Here is a 24,548-nt window from a genome sequence, read left to right as displayed (position 1 = left end):
TGTTGTTTCTCGTTGGTGGATAGGTGTTTTGTTTTTGGTTTTTATGGGATGGGTAGGTCAAATCAGTGACTTTCACGATGCTTTGAATTTCCTCCAGTGATGAGTGCCTCAGTCATTAGTATGTTCCCAAGAGAGCTGTGTTTCCTGCAGCAGAGAGTCTTATTCTGTTGGGCTGATTAGTAGTATTAATTGACACTATCACAGGTGCTCTGAGAGGTCATGTTAGGTAATCACAGGGAGATGGTACTGACTTTGCATTCTAGAAAACTGAAATAAGTATGTAAACAGTTTATTCTATACATTATATGAAACTACTGTTTAATTTTACGGTAATAACTTTTTTAAAAAGTCTGATGCAGTTAGCTGACAATGTGGAACACCACTTGTCCTTTTTGCATTGATTGCAAAATTATAACCAGCCTTGTTATCTAACTGTATTGATCATAGAAGTGTTAAAATATGGTAATATTTTGTAGGTTCGACAAGTCTATAGTGATGGAAGCAGAACCATGAATGAGCTATGGAGATAATCTGAAACGATGGTTATGCCTAGGGTCCTACCAAATTCACAGCCATGAAAAACATTGCCGTCTGTAAAATCTGGTCTCCCCCATGAAATCTGCCCTTTTGAGTGCTTTTACGCCTATTTCAGGAATGGAGAACCTACAGCCTGGGAGCTAGATGCAGCCTTGATCTGGCCCACGTGGCTTAAGGCTCTCCTCCCACAGGTGGGGCTGAGGGAATGGGAGTGCAGAGGAAGCTAGTACCACCACTTGCTGGCAGGGGGTTGCTTTCAGAAGCAGTGCTGACATAGCAATGCCATGCTATGACACTCTTGCTTCTGTAGTGCTTCTGTAGTACTCCAGTCCGGCTGCCAGCTCTGAAGGCAGCGCCACCACCTATGGTAATACAGAAGTAAGAGTAGTAGTTTTGCAACCTCTGCCCTTACAATAACCTTGATCCTCCTTTTTGGATCAAGAGGACCTCTACAATTACAATGCTTTGGAGTTTTCAAAATTTAAATTGGTACGATTATATAATTTTCTCTAAATTCAGGTTGACTTAGTTACCATTTGCAAATAATTGTGATATGGTGAGAACCTGAAGCAAAAGTTGTAGTCCACTTTTTTTTTTTTTAGATTGATACATTCTGTCTCCACTTAAGTGAGAGGGATTATGAGGGACGGAATTAAGGCGGTTGGAAGTCTAGCAGGAAGCGTATTCACCTTAGCATTTTATTCTCTCTCTAACATTTTAAAGTACATATTAAGGTTTTTTTTTTTTTAAGGGAACACACCCACCTACTGATCTGTTTTACCGATTTAAAGAATTGACACCTATTCCTGCAGGTATATGTATGCAGGATGATGTGTTAAAAAGTTTTGCAGGTATGAATTTGGGATGGCTGTTTTAGTCAGGCACAACATGCCACCAAATATTTTATATGCCAGATATTTTACAGAAAAAGTATCTTTAGAAATGCTTGAGTGTGTTAATTTGAACTATATAAATATTTCAGATTTCTGTTTTTCTGAAATTAGATAATCTTAGTTATATTATGATAAGTTAAAATGTGTACAGTCCCTAGAGGGAGAGGAAAATTATAACTAATTTTAGAACTCTCTTAAAAAAAATCCAAAGTTGTGTATGTACTATTTCATCTTGTTGCAGATTTAATGTGCAGTAAGTATATGGCTTATTCCATTAGCTGGAAGTAATGCTTGGCTTACTAATGTATAATGCTCACAATAGTAGCCCTGATAAGACAATTCAATATTTTTACTTATCCAAGAGTGAATATTGCCTGTCCTGGAGCATGGACTGATGTAATTTGGTAGGAGAAATTCCTTGTTGGAATGCAAACCAAAGAAACATTTATTTAGCATATTGTTTTTGTTTTTTAAATGGTGATTAGACTGAATATTAGTCACTGACCATGGATTGATCAGCAAAGTGCTGCTTAAATGGTAATAGGTGTGCGTAATATGCAATGTAACATTCAGATGGCAACTATGTGTATGTACTTGCTAGGGATGTCAAAGGTTAACTGGTAAGCATCACCCTAAATGGTTAACTGGTAACTGGTCGCAACTGGCACAGCTACTTGCCGGCTATGGATAGGGGGCTATTCTTATCCCCCCTAGCTGGGAGCCCACCGCAGACAGGGACTGCTCTCATCTAGAGAAGCCCCTGTCCACAGCAGGCCCACGTGCCCTGCAGAAAAGGGCTGCTGTGGCATCCAGAGCACCATATCACAATGTGCACTTGGAGTCCAGGCACATCATAAGCAGGGGCTGCACCGGTGGGGGCTGGGAGCTAGGAGGCAGCATAGGACTGGGGGTGCAAGCCCCACAGGCTGTGGGATGCTGCTGCCTTACTGGAGCGGTCCCCAGCCCTGGATCCCACTTTAGTCAGTTAACTGGCTAATCATTAGGCTAACCTAACGTTAACCAATTAACTGATTAACCAGTATTTTACATCCCTAGTAATGCAAGTCAGTGTTTCCTAAACTGACAGCTTCAGACTTCTATGCAGATTTTTAAATCTACCACAAGATGTCACTGTAACCTAAAACAGATTGGTTTCTTTAAGTAGTACCATGGACTGTTCTGATGTTTTAAAAACATACTTTGTAAACACAGAATGTCACAGATTAGTTGGGCTTTGCTTATTTGCTTGTTTATTATCTCTAAAAATTGTTTTCACAATTCCAAAGCTTGGAGCTTGAAATTTAGTTTCATGGCAATACAGATCTGTGCCATAGTACAGTTAAATTTTAGTGCTGGCATTCTTTTCAGATGGCAGCTTCTAGCTTGGAAATTCCTCAGTGTTGCCTTGATTTTCTTCATCTGGAAGATTTGCTGTCCTAAATGTTCTTGGTAGCCCTCAGAATGTTGATCTGTTTTTGACCACCTGTCCTTGCACAGCTATTGCTGCGCTTATTGAGAAATATTATACAGTTGTACTTGTAATTGCTGTCTGATCCTTATTCTTGCTCTTGAAAAGCCTGGGTTGAACAGTAGATTTGTTTATTCAGAGGGTTCTTTGGAATTTGTTATCGAAGGATTATTGTACAACTTTGGAAAAGCAGTGGCAAGGAGAACAGTCACTGGAAGAATAACAAAACATGTAGATGGTATCATGAGCTTTCATGGGTATAACCCACTTCTTCAGATCGGAAGAAGTGTGTTGTATCCATGAAAGCTCATGATACTATCTACATGTTTTGTTACTCTTTAAGGTGCTGCTACACTTTTTGTTGTTGGTTTTTTTTTTTTTAGTTTTTCCAGTTACAGACTAACCACGATACCTCTCTGAAGCACGGTCACAGTTCTAATTTCTTCCTCCTGTGGGCTAGTTTGGTCAAGACTATCCAAAAGAAAAGCAAATCATTTCTGGCATTTTTCCTGTATCAGCACTTCAACTGTTACCAGAACTGGTATATCTGACCGTAATTTTAGTAATGTCAGGAAAAATCTCAGGACAGAAATTAAGGTTGACAAAGCCTTGCATTTCATAGCCATTATTTTATAATGGACAAGAGTGGGTGGTGCAGAGTTAAGCAACCTTGGCTTCTCTCCCCCAGGTGTGGCAGCCCTAGCCTGCTCTGGCTCTCTCCCCCAAGCCTCTGTGGGGTTGGGCTGGACTGATGCTGGCCTGGATTTCTCCTCCTGGCTGCCAGGGGGTTGGGCCGAAGCTGAGGCTCTTTTCCTCCTCTCTGGAGGGTCTGAGGCCTCCCTGGCCTTCTGTCGCCCAGAGGCCACTCCTGCTCTTACCCCCAAGCCCCTCTCTCCCACTGGCCCTGGCTCTTCCCCCTGGTCCTGAGGCCACCTCTGCTCTTGCCCCTCAGCTCCTTCCACCCACACTCACCAGCCCTGGCTCTTTCCTCCCCCCCAGCCACCAGGGAGGATGGCCAGGGCAAGGTTGGCCTAGCTCTCCCCCTGACCTAGGGGGCGTATAATGGGGCTAAGGTAAGGTGCAGGGAGGAGGCGTGGCTCCCTCCCTTCTGGATCCCCGGAGAGGGGGAGGTCCTCTGGAGCACCAGGGAGAGGAGGAACAGAGAGGCCATTTGGCTTCCTTCCCACCCCCAAACACTGGAGGAGGGGAGCGGAGGGAGGAAAAGCCACACAGATTCAGCCCCTGGCTCCTGGAACGCTGGGGAGAGGGGGAGAGGAAAGGCCGTAAAGCTCCTGGGCCATGCAGCTCACGGCTTTGGGTCTTTCCAGGAGGGGGGCCACTCCAGGGCATCAGCTGAGCACTGGGGAGAGTGGAGGGAGGGAGAGAGGGAGGAAGGGGGCAGGTGGGGCATAGTGCCATGATGATGTCACTGTCATCCCACAGGAAAACCTTTTTTATATATAGATAATGTGGTACGTGTTTTTCCTCTGTGCGCGAAGCACATGATTTTTGAGTAAAGTCTTGTAGATTGAAATACTTTCTTCAGAATAAAATTAACATTAAAATGGATCTACCAGAGTTTAGTGAGGGTTGGAATGCTGGAAAACGAGTTATGTAGAAGGTCCTCGTTGATTTGGATGATGATTGTCACTAATTGTGGCCGAATTGGGGACAAGACACAAAAAATGGCAGAAAAGTAATAATGGACCTTTAGTTACTGGTGGTAATTTGGAAAAGCCAGAAAAGACCTATTTGCTTAAGAAAAAATATAAACACTCAAGTATTATGAGACGCCTAGTAACTTTTTAATAATCAGATATTTTGCTGCACTTATGTTACTGTCATTTATATCCAGAGCTGATAGTGAGAGATTAATATTGCAGAATCTGCAATTTCCACAATATCATAAATTAAATAGGGCCTTCGTTATACACAGCACCTCAACTATGTTTGAAAACAACTTAAAGTACTTTGCTGTAACAATACCTAAAGTTTAAGGAACTAGATTTGGAGTGGGAGGAAATAAAAATACTTTAAAAATAGAAATAGCAAATCGAATTGTCTGCATTAAGACTCATGCATTGTCAGCACTGGGATTTTACTCATCAGTGTAGCTGCACCAACAGCTGAAATCAAATAGCCAAGGTTAAAGAAGTTATGAAGCTTTGCAACATCACTCTCTATATATTAAAAAAAATTTCCTTTGGGATGACAGAGTGACATCATACGTCACTCTGTGTCCCGTAGCTCCTCCCTCTGCCCTCAGCTGCTTTGCCTCCCCTGTGCTCCAGGGAAAAGTGAGGAGAGCTGGGGTTGGCCTGGCCTCGCCCCCCCCTCCCCCTCAGTGGCTGGGGAGAGAGCCAGGTGAGTCTTTGGCCCAGCAATGCTTCATGCCGGCCCTTCCCAGCGTCCAGGGACAGAGAGGGTAAGGACTGGGACCTCCCCAGAAGCCTGGGGGGAAGCTGGGCACGACTTTGCCCCAGGCGGCCAGGTGGGCTCAAGAGCCAGGGCTGACAGGGGGCGAGGGCCCAAGAGGTGGGGCTACCTCCACCTCTTGGGGGGGGAAAGAACAGTTGGGGTCAGGGTGGCATAAGACACCCCCCCTCCCCCAGTGGATGGGAGGAGGAGAAGAGGCGGAGCCACCCTGGGCCCTCTCCAGTAGCTGAGGGCAGAAGGGAAGGGCCAGAGTGGCCTTGGACCCTTCCCAGCAGCTGGCAGGGGAGAAGAGCTGGGGTTGGGGTGGCCTTGGCCCCAGGCCCTCCCTGGCCAAGAGGGGAGTTGGCAAGTTTAGCAAGCATGTGTGCAGCCCCTTAGTGAAAGAATAAAATAGTGTGAAGCCTTTTGAACCATGAATGAGTATTACTAATTAATTGCACATGTGTTTTTTAACAGGTAATTTGGCCTCCTGGGATGCTGTCAAGAGTAAAAGTGGATGGAATCCTTCTGAAAGTGGTAGATTTGGGCTAAACTAATTTTTACCTGGTTGTCAACTCAATAATATTTAGCCGGAATGGATGCTTTCAACAACATACTTCCTCCAATAAGTGGAAACAGTGATCTTGTTGGTTCACAAGCAGAAATACAAAAACTTTTAATTGATGAAAGAATGAGGTGTGAAAATCACAAAACAAATTATCAAACTCTAAAGGCAGAGCATACAAGGTACAGTATTCAAATGTCTATTTTCCTTATTTTGTTTGAACTACTAAAAGGTAAAATTAAATATTGGAAGGAAGGGTTTTAGTTTTAGCTAGTTACTTTCTGACTTTAATTTGTAATAGTAGCAATATAAGTATTTACAGGAGTTAGGCATAATTCTGTAACTTGCTCCATCAAAGGAAGGCTTTGATTATTAAAATGCTCAGTGTCCTATAGAAATGTATGTTACTTCTCAAATTTATGCTTAAGGATGAGTTCGACTGTCAGTTTTCTAAAATAATACTTTCATTGGTTATAACAGTAATTTAAAAATCTCAACATATGCCAGGTGAGAGAGTTCTTGAAATTATTGCATATTTACAGATGCACTGAATATTTCAGAATTTAACAACATAATCATGTCAAATTAATTTTTGGGGGGTTGTGAAGGATACCCAGTAAGTATATTGTCAGATTTAATGTTTCTCTACTTTTGCTTCTGTATCTCTCTTATTATTTGACTTCAGATTAATCAGCAGAAGAAAGATCTGATGTTATAGAAGTTTAATGGGCATTCTTAGTCTAAAATAAAAATTTTATATTTTGCAGATTACAGGATGAGTATACAAAATCACAGAATGAGTTCAAACGGTTGTTAGCTGAAAAGCAAACCATCCATGAAAAATTTCAGTTTCTTCTTGCTGAGATCCGAGGGGAATTATTAGATAAAACTAGGGAACTAGAGGAACTGAAGATGCAGGTGAGATAATAGTTACCAGAACTTACTATGAATTTTGCAGAAATTCTGCAGAAACATTTCTATAATCTTTATCAATGTTACATATTTTAGCTTTGGCTTTTCTTTCTACTTGTTATATTGTCTCTCTTGCAGCCATGTACTCAAATCCTCAACTGAGTTGTGCTCCTATTGTAATTTGGCAGGAGCAGAAATGAAATGACAGTTAAAACTCCTAGTATCGTTTATATTTTCTAAATTAGTAGTCTCAAACTTGAAGCCTCTGAGTGCAATGGACTGCAAAGAAAAAAGAAAGACATTATTTAGCACACACACAATTTCCTATACAGGCAGTCCCCGGGTTACATACAAGATAGGGACTGTAGGTTTGTTCTTAAGTTGAATTTGTATGTAAGTCGGAACTGGTACATATTGTAGGGGAAACTCTAGCCAAACATTTCTCCAGAGCTCAGTTTTATTCTCCCACACCTCACTTCCCTCAGTCCTTTATTCTCAAGCTGAGGTGTCTGCTGAGAAAGCCGCTCCGCGTCTCCCTGGTCTGCTGGGGGGGGGGGGGGAGGGCGCTAGCTTCGTGTCTCTCTGGTCTGCTGGGGGGAAGCAGCTAGTGCGGGGTTGCCTCACCCCGTTTGTAAGTAGGGATCCGTTGTAAGTTGGATCCATGTAACCTGGGGACTGCCTGTATTCCCCCATGGGTTTGCCACAGCAAAACAGTCATGGCTTCTTGGTGTGACACACACCCTATCTGGGAGTATTTAGAAAAAAATTGTTTCTTGTGTAAAAAGGGAAAATGTGTCAAGTGTAAGCAGTGCAGGAAGATGATGCAGGGCCTAGTTGCAAGAATGAACCATCATAAGGAAAACTGCTTATTAGGAGAAGATGATGTAAATGAAGATATGGATATGGCTGACTGGATCAACTGGTTAGAAACTCAAATAATTCACTTTACAAACCTCTATGCCTTGTAGTATAAATATTATTTTACAAGTAAATTCCCAAACTTTTTGCTGTATTAGATGTTGCTAGAAAAAGAGGTTTAGCATAGCTAATCCTTATGGCTTGTTTAATTAACTAGGTTTAGCGTTTCACTCAAGTATACAATACAAAAAGCTGCAGTAAGGGAAATCTAGAGTTGCCAGTTGCAAATGACTGTCATTTTCTTATTTTATATTGCATAATATATGCCCCTTATTTTGGAACATTATGGCCACAGACCATAATGGTGATGCCATAAGTACTGTTCCCTATTTTGCTTCAGTATATCTCAGCTTTTCCAAAGAAACCCCCTTCTAGACTTGTTTTCTCAAAAAGCAGAAGTGCCAGTAAATTCAGTAGCTCTTAATCCAAAATTAAATGCACTCTAAGCACAGTCTCTTAGCTTTTTTGGTAACTTGATTTAAATCAGTGGGTTTTTTTGGTGATTTAAATCAATCCATCCCGATTTAAAGGTATTTTGGCAGTCAGCTTCATGGTTTTATGTTAGCTATTCAACTGTCAGTGAAATCGCTTTCTAGCATTCTTTCTGAGCAAACCTATATCTCTTGAATCAATCCTTCTGCCAGTCAACATTTGCCTCAGGTTCTTGACTTACATTTTAACAGTGGTATCAGCCTTCCTCAACTGGGATGGGATTGTAATGATCCTGTTCCTGTGTGACACATTCAGATGGGTTCTTTAGTTTCTTTTGCATCTGCAGTCTGCTTGTCGGATTATGAAGGCCTGTGTGATCCTTTCTCCTGAATATAAAAACTAGGGCTGCCAAACGATTAAAAAATTTAATCGCGATTAATTGCGCGCTCCTCCCCTTTGAAACGCCACAGTGGCATTTCAACAGGGCAGTGCTGTGTGGAGCCTAGGATCAGCTGGAGTCCCCAGCTGACCCCAGGCTCCATGCAGTGCTGCCCCTTGGGAAGCACCGTGGAGGCGTTTCCAAAGGGCATCCTGTTAGAAGCTCGGCTCCGCTGTTCGAAGGACCTTTGAAGTGCTGGAGCCAGAGCTGTCTCGAATTATTTTGGCACCCGGGTGTGCGCACGGCGCATGTGCTGCCCAGTCGCTGGTGCGCAGCCCGCGGCCCGCCCCCGGGGTGCATGGCGCATGCGTTGCCTGGCCTGGCCACCACTGCTGGTACGCAGTGCCTGGCCATGCAGGGCCCCGCAATTGTGGGGGGAAGGGCGCTGCTGGCCGGCACCATGGGGATGGTGGGGAGCTGGTACTGCAGGAGCCGGGTGCACTGCACCTGATGGCAGCTATAAGGGACGCCGTGCGCCCCTTACAGCTGCCATCAGGTGTCCCCCATCGGTTGGTGCCCTGGGCAGCTGCTCTGCTCGCCCACCCCTTAGTCCAGCCCTGGCTGGAGCAGTACTTCAAAAAGGCTTTGCAACTGGAGCCGGGGATCAGCTGGGCACTCCTGCTGATCCCTGGCTCTGCTTGCGCTGCTCCTTTGAAGTTCTGTTTTGGTGCTTTAAAGGGGCAGCACATTAGGAGCCTGGGATCAGCTGGGGACTCCAGCTGATCCTCGGCTTTGCCTGCGATTAATATGTTAAAAAAATTAACATGTTACTCCTGTCCTGAGTTAATCGCAGGCGTTAACACAGGTCAATTGATAGCCCTAATAAAAACATCAATTCCTAGTAATTTAATATAATTTGGTCAGGGAAAGACAATCCTATCTGATAGAAAATTCTAAAGATCTGTCTTCCCCACAGTTCATTCAAAATATACTGAAGTAGATAAATCTTTTTACTGCTTCTGGAGTGGGTCTTTAGAGTCTGAAACACTTTTGGGGCTCAGAATGGCAGAAGACAAGTAGACCTTCTCAGGGATTTTCTACTTATGGGAGGCAATTGAGAGTTGGTACAGGAGCTGCCTTGCAATCCACCATCTTGCCATGTTGGATTTAAGCCATTGTGGTCTGGGCTTTTCTAAAAGAATTTTAGGAGCATTTGTTCTAGTATTTGTAGGAGTCACTTTTTGACTCTCAAGGTTGAGAGAGTTCTTAAAGGCAGGCTACGTAACTGTAAAATTTTTTTTAATGAATTGACCTATTCTATTAATTCTATCTAATTCTAGTAAATCAAAATGGAGACATTCTAAACACTCTTCCCACCTTTTCCCCACATTTCTGTTTGTTGCTAATAGTAATGCTACATTTCTCTAGTGCATTGAAATCCAGTCAAAATTAAATGATGGGTGCAACTCTGGCCAATCTGATTTGATGTATGCAAAAGCAGACACCAACAGAGGTTAAAAATTGTCTAATTTAAGAAATATTGTAACTGAGAGCAGAATGATCTATAGTCTTTAAAAACAACAACACTTTTTTTCTAGTGTGGAGAACTGTAACCCAAAATCTTTCCTTCGTCATCAGGAAAATAAGAATGCAGTAAGACCATGCCAATTGCACTTCTCTGAGGGATTTTTCTTTTCTTCCTTGGTCTGTACTTATCGATGGTATCTTCATTCTTCTGAATCTATTCAGAACATTTTAATTTAATAAAGAAATGAGCAAATCACTGAAAAAAATAAGTGTGAAGAAAGCAAGCCCTTTACTATTTGAGCCTTAGACTTGAACTACAGCCTTATCTGAAGAACATGAAAGATGAGGGGTAGTGGCTGGATTTATTTTATATATACTTAATATTGTTAGCCTTTGCTATGTTAATGTTTTCACTCAGAAAACACATCAATTATAGTTGGATTGATTAGCTTTATTTGAAGTAGGAAAAAACTTAATTTTATAAATGGCATGCATTCATAAATAATTTTTTTAAAATTGTATATGTAAGTTTCATTGCCCAACATTTGTTTTCCAATATCAATTGTTTAATATGACTCTTTGATTACTATTCTATTGTACATTTGTTTTGTGTATATGACAGGTACTAACTCCTCAAAAGCTGGAGTTGTTAAAAGCACAAATACAACATGAATTGGAAACCCCTATGAGAGAACGCTTTCGGAAGTTAGATGAAGTAAGTAAGGAGTATTTAACTTTGTTTCCTGTAGATTAAGGGAAGGGTTTCCCCTCCAACCCTCCTGAAAGGTGTCAGGAAAATTCTATGGAATCTTCAGGAAATAAGTATTTACTTTTATATGTTTATCTACTTTTGTGCTCAAGTGAATCTCTCCCACTTTCTAATTTAGGAGGTAGAAAAATACAGAACTGAATATAACAAACTTCGTTATGAACATACGTTCCTCAAATCAGAATTTGAACACCAGAAGGAAGAACATACACGTATTTTAGAAGAGAAAAAAATGAAGTATGATTCTGAGGTAGGTAGAGAATACATAACGTAAGCTATACCATTATAGAAGTAAAATATTTGAGGTGTTTATTTTTTTAATGTAACTTTAACTATTCTTAAAATTTTGTCATTGTTTGTACTCTTTTAATATGCTATCCAAGTACTCTCAGCTTTCTTAAATTGTATGAACTGTCATGGCCTGGTCCATAACAATTTATATCAGTTTGTACAAGATACCTTGCAGGAATATCAGTTGTCCTTTTGCAAATACAGGCTTGTCTTTAAATAGCAGCTAATAACAATGTTTGCATACCTTTTTGAATTAACTTTGAGAGATTTATATAGATCAGTACATCTTCAATCCTAAATTAGTAGCTCTAATTGTCTAAATATATGTAAGTATAAAATGTAGGTTATATACCTGGTTACTAACCCAAGAAAAGGGCAGCAGGAAATACGAAGGTGAGCAGGAAAACTTGTCCTTCAAGTGTCTCAGTATCCTTTTGTTTGCCACTTCTGAAAAATTTTCCTGATCTCTCCGCTATAAATCCCCTAATCTGTTTCAAAATTTGTCTTTACCTACCATTTACCTTTTGGGTAAAATATTAGATGATCAGTTTTGTTTGTAGTCAACTTTTCAAGAAAGAGACTAAACTGAAAATGCAAATATTTGGACGAGTATGTATATACTTACCAATTGCATCCTCAGATGTATCTCTTGCATATTATATTTACATGCTTACCTGAAAATTTAGCCAGAAGTTATATCTATTCTGAGACCTACAGTATGTGGCTCTGTTATAATATGCACAATCAAGACTTGTGTCTAAAACTAATTCAGGTCTTCTCTCATCAACATCTTAAGATTTGAGAATCACAGTTCAGCTTTTGAAGCTTTGCAGTTCAAAATCTACATTTGTGTCAGAATTATAGGTGAAATTATTTCCACACTCTTATTGCAAAGACTGCTTTGCTTTGTTTTCCATCTTACAGTTAAAACACGGTAACTTCACCAAACTTTCCAAAATCAGAAACTGGGGTCTGATCCACACTGAAGAGTGAGGTAGACATAAGACAGGTTATGTCAAACTAATTGTCAGTCTACACACTACAGCCTTGCTCTCTTCAATGTATGTGCCCTATGACACCAACATAACTCCATCTCCACAAGAGGTGTAAGGCTTATGTGGTTTAGGATAATGCAGTGTCCATGTAGATGCTGCATTACTTACATTGGCTGTCATTTTTGTCAGTTTCACAACTCTATGCCAGAGCTGTGAAATGGAGAAGAAAGCTGCAGGGCAGGTTGCCTCAGACTCCCTGCTTCTAGCCAGACTGCACCTGCCCCACTCCAAGCCCTATTGCCCCCTTAGCTCTCAGCTTCCCACTGATGGGTAGCAGAGAACCGAGATCTGGAGAGTGAGCCTCTCTTAACCTCTCTTAAGTCCATGGAAGCACTCCTGTGGAGGGGACATACTACTGACTGGAGGAAGATAGTGTGGACATGAACAACTACAGTAATTACTGTGGTGGTAGTAAGTCAGTCTACAAAAAGGTGGCTTACCTTTCTAGTGTAGACATGCCCTGACTATGTAAGTTCTCAACTGGCAGGCTCTTGCGGAAGGGACAGTCCTTCTTGCCATTGACTGAGAGCATGTCTACATTGCAACGAGACACCTGCAGCTGGGCTGAAGGCTTTTTAATTGTGGTGTAGATATTTGGGATAGGGTTACAGACAGAGTTCTGGGATCCTCTCTCACAGGAATCTTGTAGCCTTCTCTCCAGCCAGATCCCGAACATCTACACTGCAGTTAAACAGCCCCTTAATTTGAAGCTGGCTGAGGCCAGTCATGGGTTTTTTAATTGCAGGTGCCGACTGGCCCACTTTTGTTTCCTTCACAACTGCCAGGCTGAAGTCCCATTGTAGTGGTTCTGCAGATCTTATTACTCAACAAAATTAACATGAGTTAATGCCTGTGATTAACACAGGGCAGAATTAACATGTTAAAAAAATTAACGGTGTTTCAAAGAGAGCGCCGAGTGAAGCCCGGGATCAGCTGTGTGGTGCTGGCCCTTTGAAACGCCGCAGCGGCATTTCAAAGGGGCAACGCAACGTGGAGCCTGAGGTCAGCTGGAGTCCCATTATTATTTAACAATGCGATTAATTGTGATAAATGTTTTTAATCGCGGTTAATATTTTTTAATCATGAGACAGCCCTATTAACATTTAAATGCACATAGACTTCTCTATTTAATGCAAATTGCTTAATGTAACAATTATATATTTTTCTGTGTAACTATTAGATAGCAAGACTGGATAAAGATAAAGAAGAACTGCATAATCAGCTGCTTAGTGTTGATCCCACAAGAGACAATAAGCGCGTGGAGGTACTCCTAAGAGAAAAGGCTCAGCTACATCAAAAATTAAAAGGTTTAGAAGCTGAGGTAGCAGAACTAAGAGCAGAGAGAGAAAATAGTGGTATGCAAGCAGAAAATGTTCAAAGAATACAGGTACGACAGTTGGCAGAGATGCAGGCTACAATGAGATCTCTGGAGGTAAGAAGTATGTCTCCCAGTGGAACATTTAAAATAAGTTTGAGTAGGCTCTGGTTCTATGTACATGGTAAAAAATTTAAAATTTTGCATTTTCCACACTTGCAATGACTTAAAATTATAAGTATATAGTATCTCTAACTCTGTCATAGAATTGGCTACATGTTAATTGAAAGAGTCTTATAGACCAGTGTTTCTCAACCAGTGGTAAGAGTACCCTTAGGAGCACTTGAGAGAAGACTGGGGGGGGCGTACATCAACACAACTTAAATTTGGAGAAAACTGAATTTTTGTTTTAAGTTTTACAGCCTTTATTATTTTTGTACTTTTTACACCCAAAAATGTCATTGCCCGCCTGGCTATGATTAAGTTGTTTAAACAAATGTGTTGAAATTGCAGAAAAAAAATTGTCTGAAAACTGTAGCTACTAGGGGTACTTAAAAAAAAATTTTTTTTTTTGAAAAAAGTGTATTTTATGAAAAAAAGGTGAGAAACACTGTTATAGACTGTCCCTTCTCACCCACACAATCCTATTTGCAATCACTTAAGATGCATGTGTGAACAGCAGTTGATTAACTGGAATATAATACTGAGATAGTGTGTTTTAATTGTATTTAATACAGCACAAAGTGTTGTCCTTTTGAAAAATGTTAATTATATGATCTTCTATTGCTCTTACTTTAATCATCCCCAGTCGTGTTCATGTGTCTTCTTCCTTGCTTACCATGTATTACCTATCTCCTGCACATGTTGCCACAACTTTGTAGTTTTCTTTTCTTGTTCCCTTGCACATACTTCCCTGCTATAATGTCCGGTCTTCTGTATATGCTTTATAGGTTTCTCTTCTCCACTGAACATTTCTTACTGGTTTGGGTAGCTGCAGCCCCTAGTGAGGCTTGTAATCTTCCCATATTCTTCACTACTAAAGGGTGACCAGGCATCCCAATTTTATAGGATCGGGGGCTGTCTTTTATAGGCACCTATTAAACTCCTGCCCCTTGTCTCAGTTTTTCACAATTACTATATGGTCACTGCAATGAGCTGTAATCCTGTAAAAGCAGCTGGGAACAAGGAAGAACCAGCATGTTATGCCTACCATATTGCTGTGGATTACAACCAATGGGTGTGAAGACCCCAAACACTGCTGTAGATTTTTTTTTTAAATGGGGAAGATATCTTAAAGAGCTATCAAAATGCACTTCAGTATGCTTATTTCTACTCTAATCTTAATTTAGGAATTAAAAAAATTATTACAGAAAAATAACTTGATTGAAGGTCAATGTCCTAGGTTAAGCATCTACTTGAAATTTTACTAATATGCTGTCTCCGAACACCGCAAAATACTCAAATTTGTTATTTATCCTTCATAATACTGACTTTACAGAGATATACTGTAAATTGTTTTTTGCTGGGCTGTGTATCTACAAAAGTCTTTTTTTGGAGCACTGCTCATAGACTTTTATAGCCTAATAGGTTACTGGTTGAGGGTATAAGTACCTATCACTTCTAACCACTCCTTGGTTCCTTTTAGCTCCAGAAGGCATAAGCAATATAGGGTGTGAATGAACATCGGAAGAGGCAGTGTAGTTGGAGAACAAGTGTTACTCGGAGTAAATTAGAGACTGAACATATTGTGTAACAAACCTCTATTACATATTCATATGTAAGCTGGTAATGCCCAAAAGCCCTCATCATAATTGGGACTCACATTTGTACACTGTATAACGCAATCTCAAAAAAGAGTTGCTGCTCTAAAGAGCTTATAAATACTTTTTTTTTTTTAATTCAAGGCAGAAAAGCAGTCAGCTAAGCTCCAGACTGATCACATTGAAAAAGAACTACAAATGAGTAATGAGCAGAATACTCTCTTAACCAGCAAATTGCACAAAGCTGAACGAGAAATCAATGCCTTGACCACTAAAGTAAGTACTTTCCTGATATCAGCAATATATTTTCACATCTGGTTTCATGCTGAGAAAGGGCAGTTTCATCTGACTTTTTTTAAAACCATACTTCATTTTTTCCCTTTCGGAATTTATAGTAACTGTAATAAATGCTGTTTAATTATAGCTGGCAGGACACATATGGCATCTGTAATGCTACAGATAAACATCACTATAATTGTCTCTGGAGGCTGAAATTTTATCCTTATCTCATTTTGCGGATTTTTATTTTGTTTTTTTTATAATATGGTGCTTAAAGAGCCATGTTTTAATACCATACTAGGTTTTTCTAACAGTTAATAAAATATACTTTGTGCTATCAAATAAGGGTTGTGTTTTCTTACTTCAATAAAAATAATCAGGCTGTAGTAACAAATCTAAACAAACAGTGCTAGAACTTGAAATTAAAAAAAATTGGATTATCAAGATTTGGTTTCTGGTGATTTTAAAAAAAAATAATTCTAGCTAAGAACAAGAGCAATACTACTTGTCTAATGAATCATTCACTTTATAGACTGAAGTAAAGAACTCTGTTTTGTATTTTCCTTTTCTCGTGGAACTGGTCTAAAAAAATGCTTACCTGGTAGCTTTCTTCTAGCAGTCAAAACAGAACTTAATTTTCAACAAACAATATTTGATTTAATGTTAGCTTTGCTTCTCGTTTGAATATCAGAAAATATAATGTAGAATCGTATATAAAAAACCAAGCCTCTGCATTTCCTTGGGAACAAGAAATTTGTTATCCATGTCCTTTAACTAGAGCAAATCAATCCTGGACCACAGTGACAGTATGATTACAGATTAAAAAAATAACAAAATTTGCTGAAAGTGTGCAGGTATTAGTTTTCAAGTCTGTTGTTTTCAAGTCTTTGTCAATAAAGAAAGCAATATTTGGGTGAACCAATGTGTAGTATATTACTGGATAACAGCTGTGGCCTCCTACTGTTGAGTAGGAATAAGTTCTCTTTGTTCCTTTCAATTGAAAGAGTTGCCTCAGTGTGGGGCTTAATGCAAACATGAAATAGAGAATTCTTCTCATGTTTTATTTATGAAGAGTATCGGTCATTCAAGGAGATAGAAAGATTTAAAGTGAAGGAAGTATGTGGCAAATTGTGGTTAAAATAGTTAAAACTTCTGAAATTAGCATCCTTAATTGACGCTAATTAAACAGATCATAACACTTTCAGAGTAATTTATGGACAGAAAACAACTTAAGTATCTGGAAATGCTTAAAGAAATTAAGATTCTTATTTTGTTGTTCCAACCAGTATACATCTAGTTGCTATTCTATTACTTTTTTCCTCAAATAAATGGGAACAAGACCTAAAATAATCTGAGTTGACCCAACAGTACCAAATGGAAACTCAGAATTTTTTTTTGGTTCAGTTACTGCATCACTCACTTTCTTACCACACCACATTTGAGGTGAAACTAAATATAGCAGATTTAGACACACAGGCAGAACTAAATTATTAATAGATTTTCAATACCACCAAATGATACAGAAACAAATTAGCTGTTTATATAAAAGATAAATATGACCCAGAATTCTAATCACTGCTTGGACAGACATTAATTTAACAATGTTCACCACTTCTCCCCACGACTTCTTGGAGAAAATTCCAATAGAAATTAATTCTACAAAGTAAACCTTAATACTTTCAGTTTCTCCTGGAGAGACTGTGGTTACGTTGCCCACATCATTTCTGAGATGTCCACAGATTCACAACTTATGGTCTTACGTACACATTATTATTCAGAATACCTTCAATGCAGTTTTCTTTTAAAACTTTTTTAAACCAGAAACAAAATCTGAAACACTAGTCTACTGCCTTTGGGAACATACCATTCAAAATGTTACATTATTGAGCAGCTGTTTTCACCATAATATGAGTAAAAAAATTAGACATCTAATATGAGAAATGTGAGCGGAGGAGTCCAAATATAACAGTCCCAGAACTGGTTCAAGATGAGCTTAAGTATACCCAATACTTACAATACAAATCAACCAAAAAGACCTCGACCCTGAACTATGTTTCCCCATGAAAAGTCTAACCTTCTGTAGGGAGAGGATAAAACTGCACCAAACAATCCACGTGCAACCTACTCCCGTAACATGCCACAACTAGTTCTTATTTATCTAATAGTTTGATCTTTTTATTTATATTACAGTAGCATCTGGGGCTCTATCAAGATAGACATTGTATGAGCAAATAAGAAGAAAACCCCTCTCCCAGAAAGTGTGTGTCAGATAATGTTTTAAAAAAGGAAAATGAGTTAAACACTGTCTTGCCCTTCCATCCCTTTTCTGTCTTGTTTGCTCTAAGGATGTTAAGTATTGATTAATTTACTAGTCAAGTAATCAATGGAATTTCCATCGACTAGTTGTTAAGGAAAGGCACATTAAGTGCTCACTTCCAGCTCAGGCTGCACAACTGAGCACAACTGCTGGCTGCCACTATGCACTCTTAAAAAGCACAGAGAGGAGCTGGCATGCAAAGATGTGGGTTCATTCTCTGGTCCTCTGCTGAGTCTCAGGACAACCCTCATGCTGCCACTCTGTATTTTTTTTTTAAAGGGATGCAGCAGCTGGCTTGTGCTGAGACAGACAGACTGGATGCTGCTGTTGTGTCCCTTAAAAAATGCAGAGGCGCAGCGCGTGTGTGGGGGTGGGGAGGAAGGAGCAACTGCCACTGCTGTGTCTCTTTTAAAAATGCAGAAGGGCAGTGTGAGGGTTATCCTGAGACCTAGCAGGGGACCAGAAAATGAGCCGGCGTCTTTATACACCAGCTCCACTCTGTCCCTTTAAGAGTGTAGGGTGGAGTGGAAGGAAGGAGAGTGGTGGAGTAGTTGATAGTGCTACCTGATAAGCTCCTGCTTATCAGGTAATCGACTACTCCTTCACATCCTTAGTTTGCTTCCCATCAGAAGCTGTACAAGAGCATGAAGCCTTGGGCTTGTGTTCTTATTTGTAAGACCACAGAAGTGTTGAGGAGTTTGACTAGGTAGTAGTGTTATTGGAAGGTAAAAACTTCCACCTAAGCATGCCTGCTCCAAGAATGCATGCATTTGAATGCACAGGTGATTTATGTATCCTCTAGGGTTTGTGCCTCAGAAAGAGCCTTAAGTATTTGCTGAATAGTGTTTTAAGATGTTCTCAAGTTCATATTTAAGCATCCCAAATCCACAGTGTAGTTACTTAATAAGCTATTGTGTCATTCTTAACCTTTTACAACTCGTAAGTGCTAGCAGGTTGTAATTACATTTGTCATTGCAAATGGATTTTCATTATAAGTGCTTTCCTCCAGATATTTAATTCTCACTGACCATGTAATTACTGTGCAGTAAGAACCTAAACTATAGAAATTTTCATGTAGGCAGCAATTACCGTTAGTGATTTGCTGTCCAATTTAAACCTACTTATTTTATGAGGCAATTTTATGCATTACAGTTTCAGAAAAGATGCATCTGGTTTCAAATTATTTTAAAATTAATGAACAATTGTAAGAAGAACACTAGGTAGCAATCTGTAACTCCTAGATCAATGTTTCCCAAATGGTGTTCCGTGGAACCCCAGGGATAGGACCATGCCTCCCATCCACCTTCCCACAAATCTCAGTAGTGGAAGTGGAAGAGGTACTCTGTGAAGGCACTGGTGGCTGACACTGTGGACACCAAATAGCCTTTTCACTGCTGCACTCTGTGAGCAGTGCTGTAACTGCCAGCGCTTTACAGATGCCAGTGTGAATATGGCCTTAGTTTAAGATTTGCTTTAAAGATATTTCATTAGTGTATTTCTGAAGATTATAAAATCACAACACTAAAAAATTGTGATTTCCCCTGCCCCTCTTCCGTCGCCTCCCCCTAAGGTGCCATTGAGCATAGGAGCACCAGTTTAATAGTACTGCGTAGGGCTCCATAATCCTAAGCATGGCCCTTTTTGAGGTTGTAAATGAGTTTTGGTTTCTATGTGTGGATGTTTGTAAGTCAGATATTTGTATCTCCGGGAATGCCTTTATATTAATAGCCTTATTGCTATGGGCATATGGGATTTATAACATCATTAATCTGGATGCTTGGTTACTCTGAAGTGGCTGTATGAAAAACAGTGGATGAAAATAATTTGTTGAACCTTCCTAATCAGGCCTTATATAGTCTGGCAACACCCCTGGTCTGGCATGGTCAGTGACCTCATGGGAGCACTCACTGGGACAAGCCATCAGGCTGGAGCGAGGAGTGTTGCTGGGCTAGCACGCCGGGGAACAGCAGAGTCCCCGGGGGCTGGAGGAAAGTGCAGGCCCAGGCAGCAGTGGAGCCTCCAGGGGAAAGTGGAGCTCTCGGTGGCTGGGGAGCAGCAGAGCCACCAAGGGAAAGTGAAGCCTCAGCTGCTGCCAAGAGAAAGCAGGGTAGTTGGGGAAAATCAGGGCAATAGGGCAGCCTGGGGAGGAGAGCAGAACCCCAGATGGCTGGCAAAAAGGGGAGTCCTGAGCCACGCTGTCTTCTCCTGGTTTGAGACTTGTCAGGTCCCAAGGGTGCTGGACCAGGGAGGTTCAAACTGTATATATTCTGCAATAAGCATCGATTGCCATTGTTTAAAGTATTTTATCGTAAGCAAGATGTTATATAAAAGCTTGGATCATAGTAATGGCTAGGATGTAATATTAGTGATTTGGTTTTATTTTCTAATTAACAGGTAGATGAACTTAAGCATTCACACAAATTAGAAGTAACTAATGTCAGACTGGAGGCAGCAAGAGCCAAGAGTGAGGTAGAAAGAGAGAGAAACAAGATTCAAAGCGAAATGGATGGTAATGTGTAATTAGTTTCTAATGGTTTCTGTTAAAACTTGCAGCTCCTATCACACTACAATAAAAATTAACCTCAGAAGAAACAGTCTAGTCTAGTGCAGATAGTCAATCTGAAAATTAATTTGCTGTCTAAAAACATTGTTGTATGCCCTTATCCATCAAGTATAGAGCGTGTGTATGAATGACTCCCAGTTTATGTAAGTAATGAACCCGGGAGACATTTTAGCATAATCTGTGTTTATTTGCATATTACATACCATGTGTTGTCAATTTTATTGAATCTTGCCAAATTGTATAGCCATTGTCTTTTTCTCTATTATAATTAGTGTTTTGAACTAAGGTTTTTATGCCTATAGAAGACTGCCACCAGGACCTCCTATATTCTGTTATTCTAGAGCTATGGAACTTGCCACAGGGCTAAACTCAAGGATCTAGGCTTTCATTTGAAGAAAATATAATAGTTTTGGGGGGTGTAAATGCCAAAGCTTTCAGGAGGCACTTTAAATATCAACACAGTTCACTGAAGCATTTTAGCAGAATTTTTCACTTTATCCAGCAATCCCAAAATAAATCCCTCATTTTCCTGGATGAAAAAAGCAGCTGTCAAAATCTCTAACTCTCTCCCTTGTCCCTCTCTCTTCCCTCCAAAAAACTTCAAGAAATACAGAAATATAGTTATTTACTGTGAATACAAAAATGTGTACACAGTTTATTGAAAACTGAAAATGCAAGAACAAAGTAAAACAATTAATTTACTTTTAAAATATGTAACGTGTATATTTAATTACTTACTTTGATATTTAATTCCACAAACTAGGGTGTAAAAAAAATCACAGTTAATCAGTTTACCAGTTAACTGACTAAGCAGGATCCTGGTGGAGAATCGCTCCAACCTGGCTGGAGCAGATCTCAAAATGCGGGGGCCGGAGCTACGACCATCTCCTAGTCCCCTGCTTGTGGGGCAGCTGGGCTCCCTGTGGATGGAAGCTGCTCTGGATGAAAGCAGCCCTTGTCTGTGGCAGACCCCCTGTAGGACTGGAGCAGCCCTCTGCCCTCGCAGGTGGGGATCTGCTCTAGCCCCCAACAATTATTGATTAACTTTTCACATCCCTACCACATAACCCTTCAGTTTTAAACTTACCTGAAACTATTGTAGAATTTCCAATCTCTTACTGGATTGCCTGAGTACATGGGCTCTGAATATCACGTTAGTTTTCTCATTTCACTCTTCTCCCTATTTTGTGATTCTGAATGACTATGGTTGATAACTTTGCCACTACTGTTTATAGTTCCACAAATCTGTTGTCCCTTATTACTGGTATGTGGTACATCAGAGTTTGAGGTTTTAAATATACACAATATTTTTCTCTCACTTCTATGCGCTAACCAGTTCATTAAAGTTCCATTAGTGATTTTATTATTAGTTTCCTATCAACTTCTGCTTATACTCTGTAGGTATAATGCATTTGTTTTCTTAACCCTTCCATATCCACAATGGAATGTTTTATCCAGAAGCATTTATTTAGTTAATATGGCTGTTTAGTAAATCTAAATAGCAGACTCGGGTCTTAATGCAAGTCTGAGCTGTTTATTTTAGTATTTTTAGAAAAACGGTTAGTAATTATTACATAAGAATTGGCCTCTAAATGTGCTGTCTGTTTTAAAGTATTGTTATTTAACAATGATAAGGCATGACATTTTGGGCATGTCTAGACTACGTTTTAATTTAGAAAGAAATTAAAGAAATAAATCTTCCAATTGCTTTTTCGAAAGCGGGTATTTCGAAAGTGAAAGCAGTCTGGATGCTTTTTTTCGAGGGGAGAAAAACCCTTTTTCGAAAAACTGCGTGAACCTCCTTTTTTAAGGAAGAGCAGGGTTTGTTTTTTTTTTTTAAAAAGGTTTTTCTTCCGAAAAAGTGTCCATACTACTTTCACTTTAAAAAGACCCACTTTAAAAATGCTCCGATGAAGATATGTAAATTCCCAGGGAAATTAAAACATAGTCTAGACATGCCCTTCATGTCTTTAAAATGCTTGAATATTTGTGCGTGAACAGTAGATAGTTTGATTTTTAATCAGTGTTTGTAAAATGATATTTAATACATTCAATATTTCATGCTGATGTATATGTTGTATAAAACAGGATTGCATTCAGACAATGAAATTCTCAAGGCAGCTGTCGAACGTCACAAAGTGCTTTTAGTAGAAAAGGATCGTGAGCTCATTCGTAAAGTACAAGCTGCCAGAGAAGAAGGCTTTCAAAAACTTGCAGCATTACAGGAAGAGAAGTATGTTCTCTTTTTTTACTGCTCCTTTTTAAAAAAAGAATAGGGTAGAGCATGAGTTAAGCAACTTGTTTTAATATTACATTTAACTGCATATTTTTGCCGTCATTTTGTCCTTGTAATAGTTCTTGTGTAAATATTGAATATTATTTCAGATTAGAACTTGAGAACAGGTTAGCAGAGTTAGAAAAAATGAAAGTTGAACAAGATGCTTGGAGGCAATCTGAAAAGGATGAATATGAAGAGAAATTGCGTGTTATGCAGCTGGCAGAAGAGTCTAGCAGAAGGGAGCTTCAGAATGTTAGGTAATGTATGTGTTTTTTTTTAAAAAAACTTGTTTAAAATATACAATGTATATTTTTGAAATATTGTTTGATTTTTTTGTTTATATTCAGTAAAAAGGATTACACTTAAGGAGTAGGGTGTTGTTAAATTATACCACTAATCAGTATGATCACTCTGGCAGAAAAAAGGCAAACAAAGAATTTATAGTTTGAAAAACAAAACTCCAAGTAGGTTGCAGAATATATATATTTTTTTCAATAAGTGATGTTTAAGTAATTGTTTTAATTAGTTAAATGTTAAAAACTGATCTTCTGGTGCCCACAGCAGATGAAAGCACTCTTTCACCTCCCCTCCCCAAGTTGGGCTTTTGTAACGTGACAAATCAGGAGGCCCTTATTTGATGCTCCTCCTCTATATGCTCTCTGTTTTGTACAAGTTTTATCTTAGCAATTGTCAAAGTGATGTTCTACAACTTTGTCACGTCCATGCACCTCAGGGTTAAGTCAAGGATGTATAAAATGAGGCAAAACATAGGAATCCTTGACATTAGTATAGTGCTAATCATACAGTAGAAACATGGCTTCTTTTATAATTAATGCTCGAATATATTATTCAGTCATCAGCCTTGCAAAAGGTTAAACAGATTGACATGTTTAACTACTAACAATCTGAATAGTTACCTTCTAGAATAGTTACATTTTTATTCAGACAAAAATAATTATACCTATATTGAATTTTAGGTTAAAACTTCAACAGCAAATTATTCAATCTGAGGAGTTAGAAAAAGAAAAAAGTGAAAATACTGATCTTAAACAGGTAAGCATTTGTATCACTCTATGATATTTTATTTTGAAAGGTCTTCATCTCTTAATTTGTTTAAATCAAAACTCTGTGGTCCATCTCAGGACTTTACTACATAAGCCACAACATCAGGGGCTCATACAGTTGTATATCCTCTAATGTGATATATGCCAGCGATGCCCCTTTGCAACGTATATTGGCCAAATCGTACAATCTCTGCGACAAAGGATAAATGGACTCAAATCAGACGTCAGAAATGGTAACACACACAAACCCGTAAGGGAACATTTTAACCTACCTAGACCCACTCAGTCATGGATTTAAAAGTAGCCATTCTTGTACAAAGGAATTTCACTAACCAGTTACAGAAAGAATCTGCAGAATTGATTTAATGTACAGATTTGCAGTTTCCTTGGGCCTAAACAAAGACATGAATCAGTTGGCACATTACAAAACCAATATCTCCTCCATTAACATCTGCATTTCCACATCAAAAGCTATGTATGGGACACAACCATCACTTAATGTGAGTCCTGCAAGTAACAGGTACTACTTTTGGTGTTATATATGTCTCTTGGTTTCCATTCCAATTCATGTGATTGAGTGGGTTTTACCCACAAAGCTCATGATTCTATATATTTTGGTTAGTCTCTAAGGTGCCATAGGATTATTTTTAAAGCTACAGACTAACTCAGTTACCCCTCTGAGATTTCAAACTCTTATGATTTATAGTGAAACATTTTTTTTTAATCCTTTTTAAAATTGTGTGCAAAAATGTATAGAGGGCAGGCATTTTCTGAGCCCATATCAACTGATTTATCAAAGTATTTGTGTATT

At 39.3% G+C, this 24,548-nt stretch overlaps 1 protein-coding gene across 3 annotated transcripts in view; it reads left to right on the top strand.

Annotated features, from left to right (window-relative positions):
• The window catches only part of CEP83 (centrosomal protein 83), a 48,055-nt gene that overhangs the window by 6,227 nt on the left and 17,280 nt on the right, over positions 1–24,548 (top strand). For 2 of the 3 annotated variants that reach the window (XM_075933359.2, XM_075933344.2), the window contains exons 2-11: positions 5,791–6,060; positions 6,646–6,796; positions 10,669–10,761; positions 10,934–11,065; positions 13,342–13,593; positions 15,381–15,512; positions 20,227–20,341; positions 22,484–22,628; positions 22,781–22,930; positions 23,651–23,726. In XM_075933359.2, coding sequence (XP_075789474.2) covers positions 5,909–6,060; positions 6,646–6,796; positions 10,669–10,761; positions 10,934–11,065; positions 13,342–13,593; positions 15,381–15,512; positions 20,227–20,341; positions 22,484–22,628; positions 22,781–22,930; positions 23,651–23,726 — 1,398 coding nt within the window. In that variant the 5' untranslated portion in view covers positions 5,791–5,908. Of the gene's footprint in view, positions 1–1,366; positions 1,389–5,790; positions 6,061–6,645; positions 6,797–10,668; positions 10,762–10,933; positions 11,066–13,341; positions 13,594–15,380; positions 15,513–20,226; positions 20,342–22,483; positions 22,629–22,780; positions 22,931–23,650; positions 23,727–24,548 lie in introns of those variants that run through there. The other variant, XM_089780345.1, reaches the window with a different exon arrangement.

Source organism: Pelodiscus sinensis, chromosome 1, assembly GCF_052426305.1.
Source record: "Pelodiscus sinensis isolate ZL-2025 chromosome 1, ASM5242630v1, whole genome shotgun sequence".
Classification (NCBI taxonomy): Eukaryota; Metazoa; Chordata; order Testudines; family Trionychidae; genus Pelodiscus; species Pelodiscus sinensis.
This window is presented reverse-complemented; position numbering and strand designations above follow the sequence as displayed.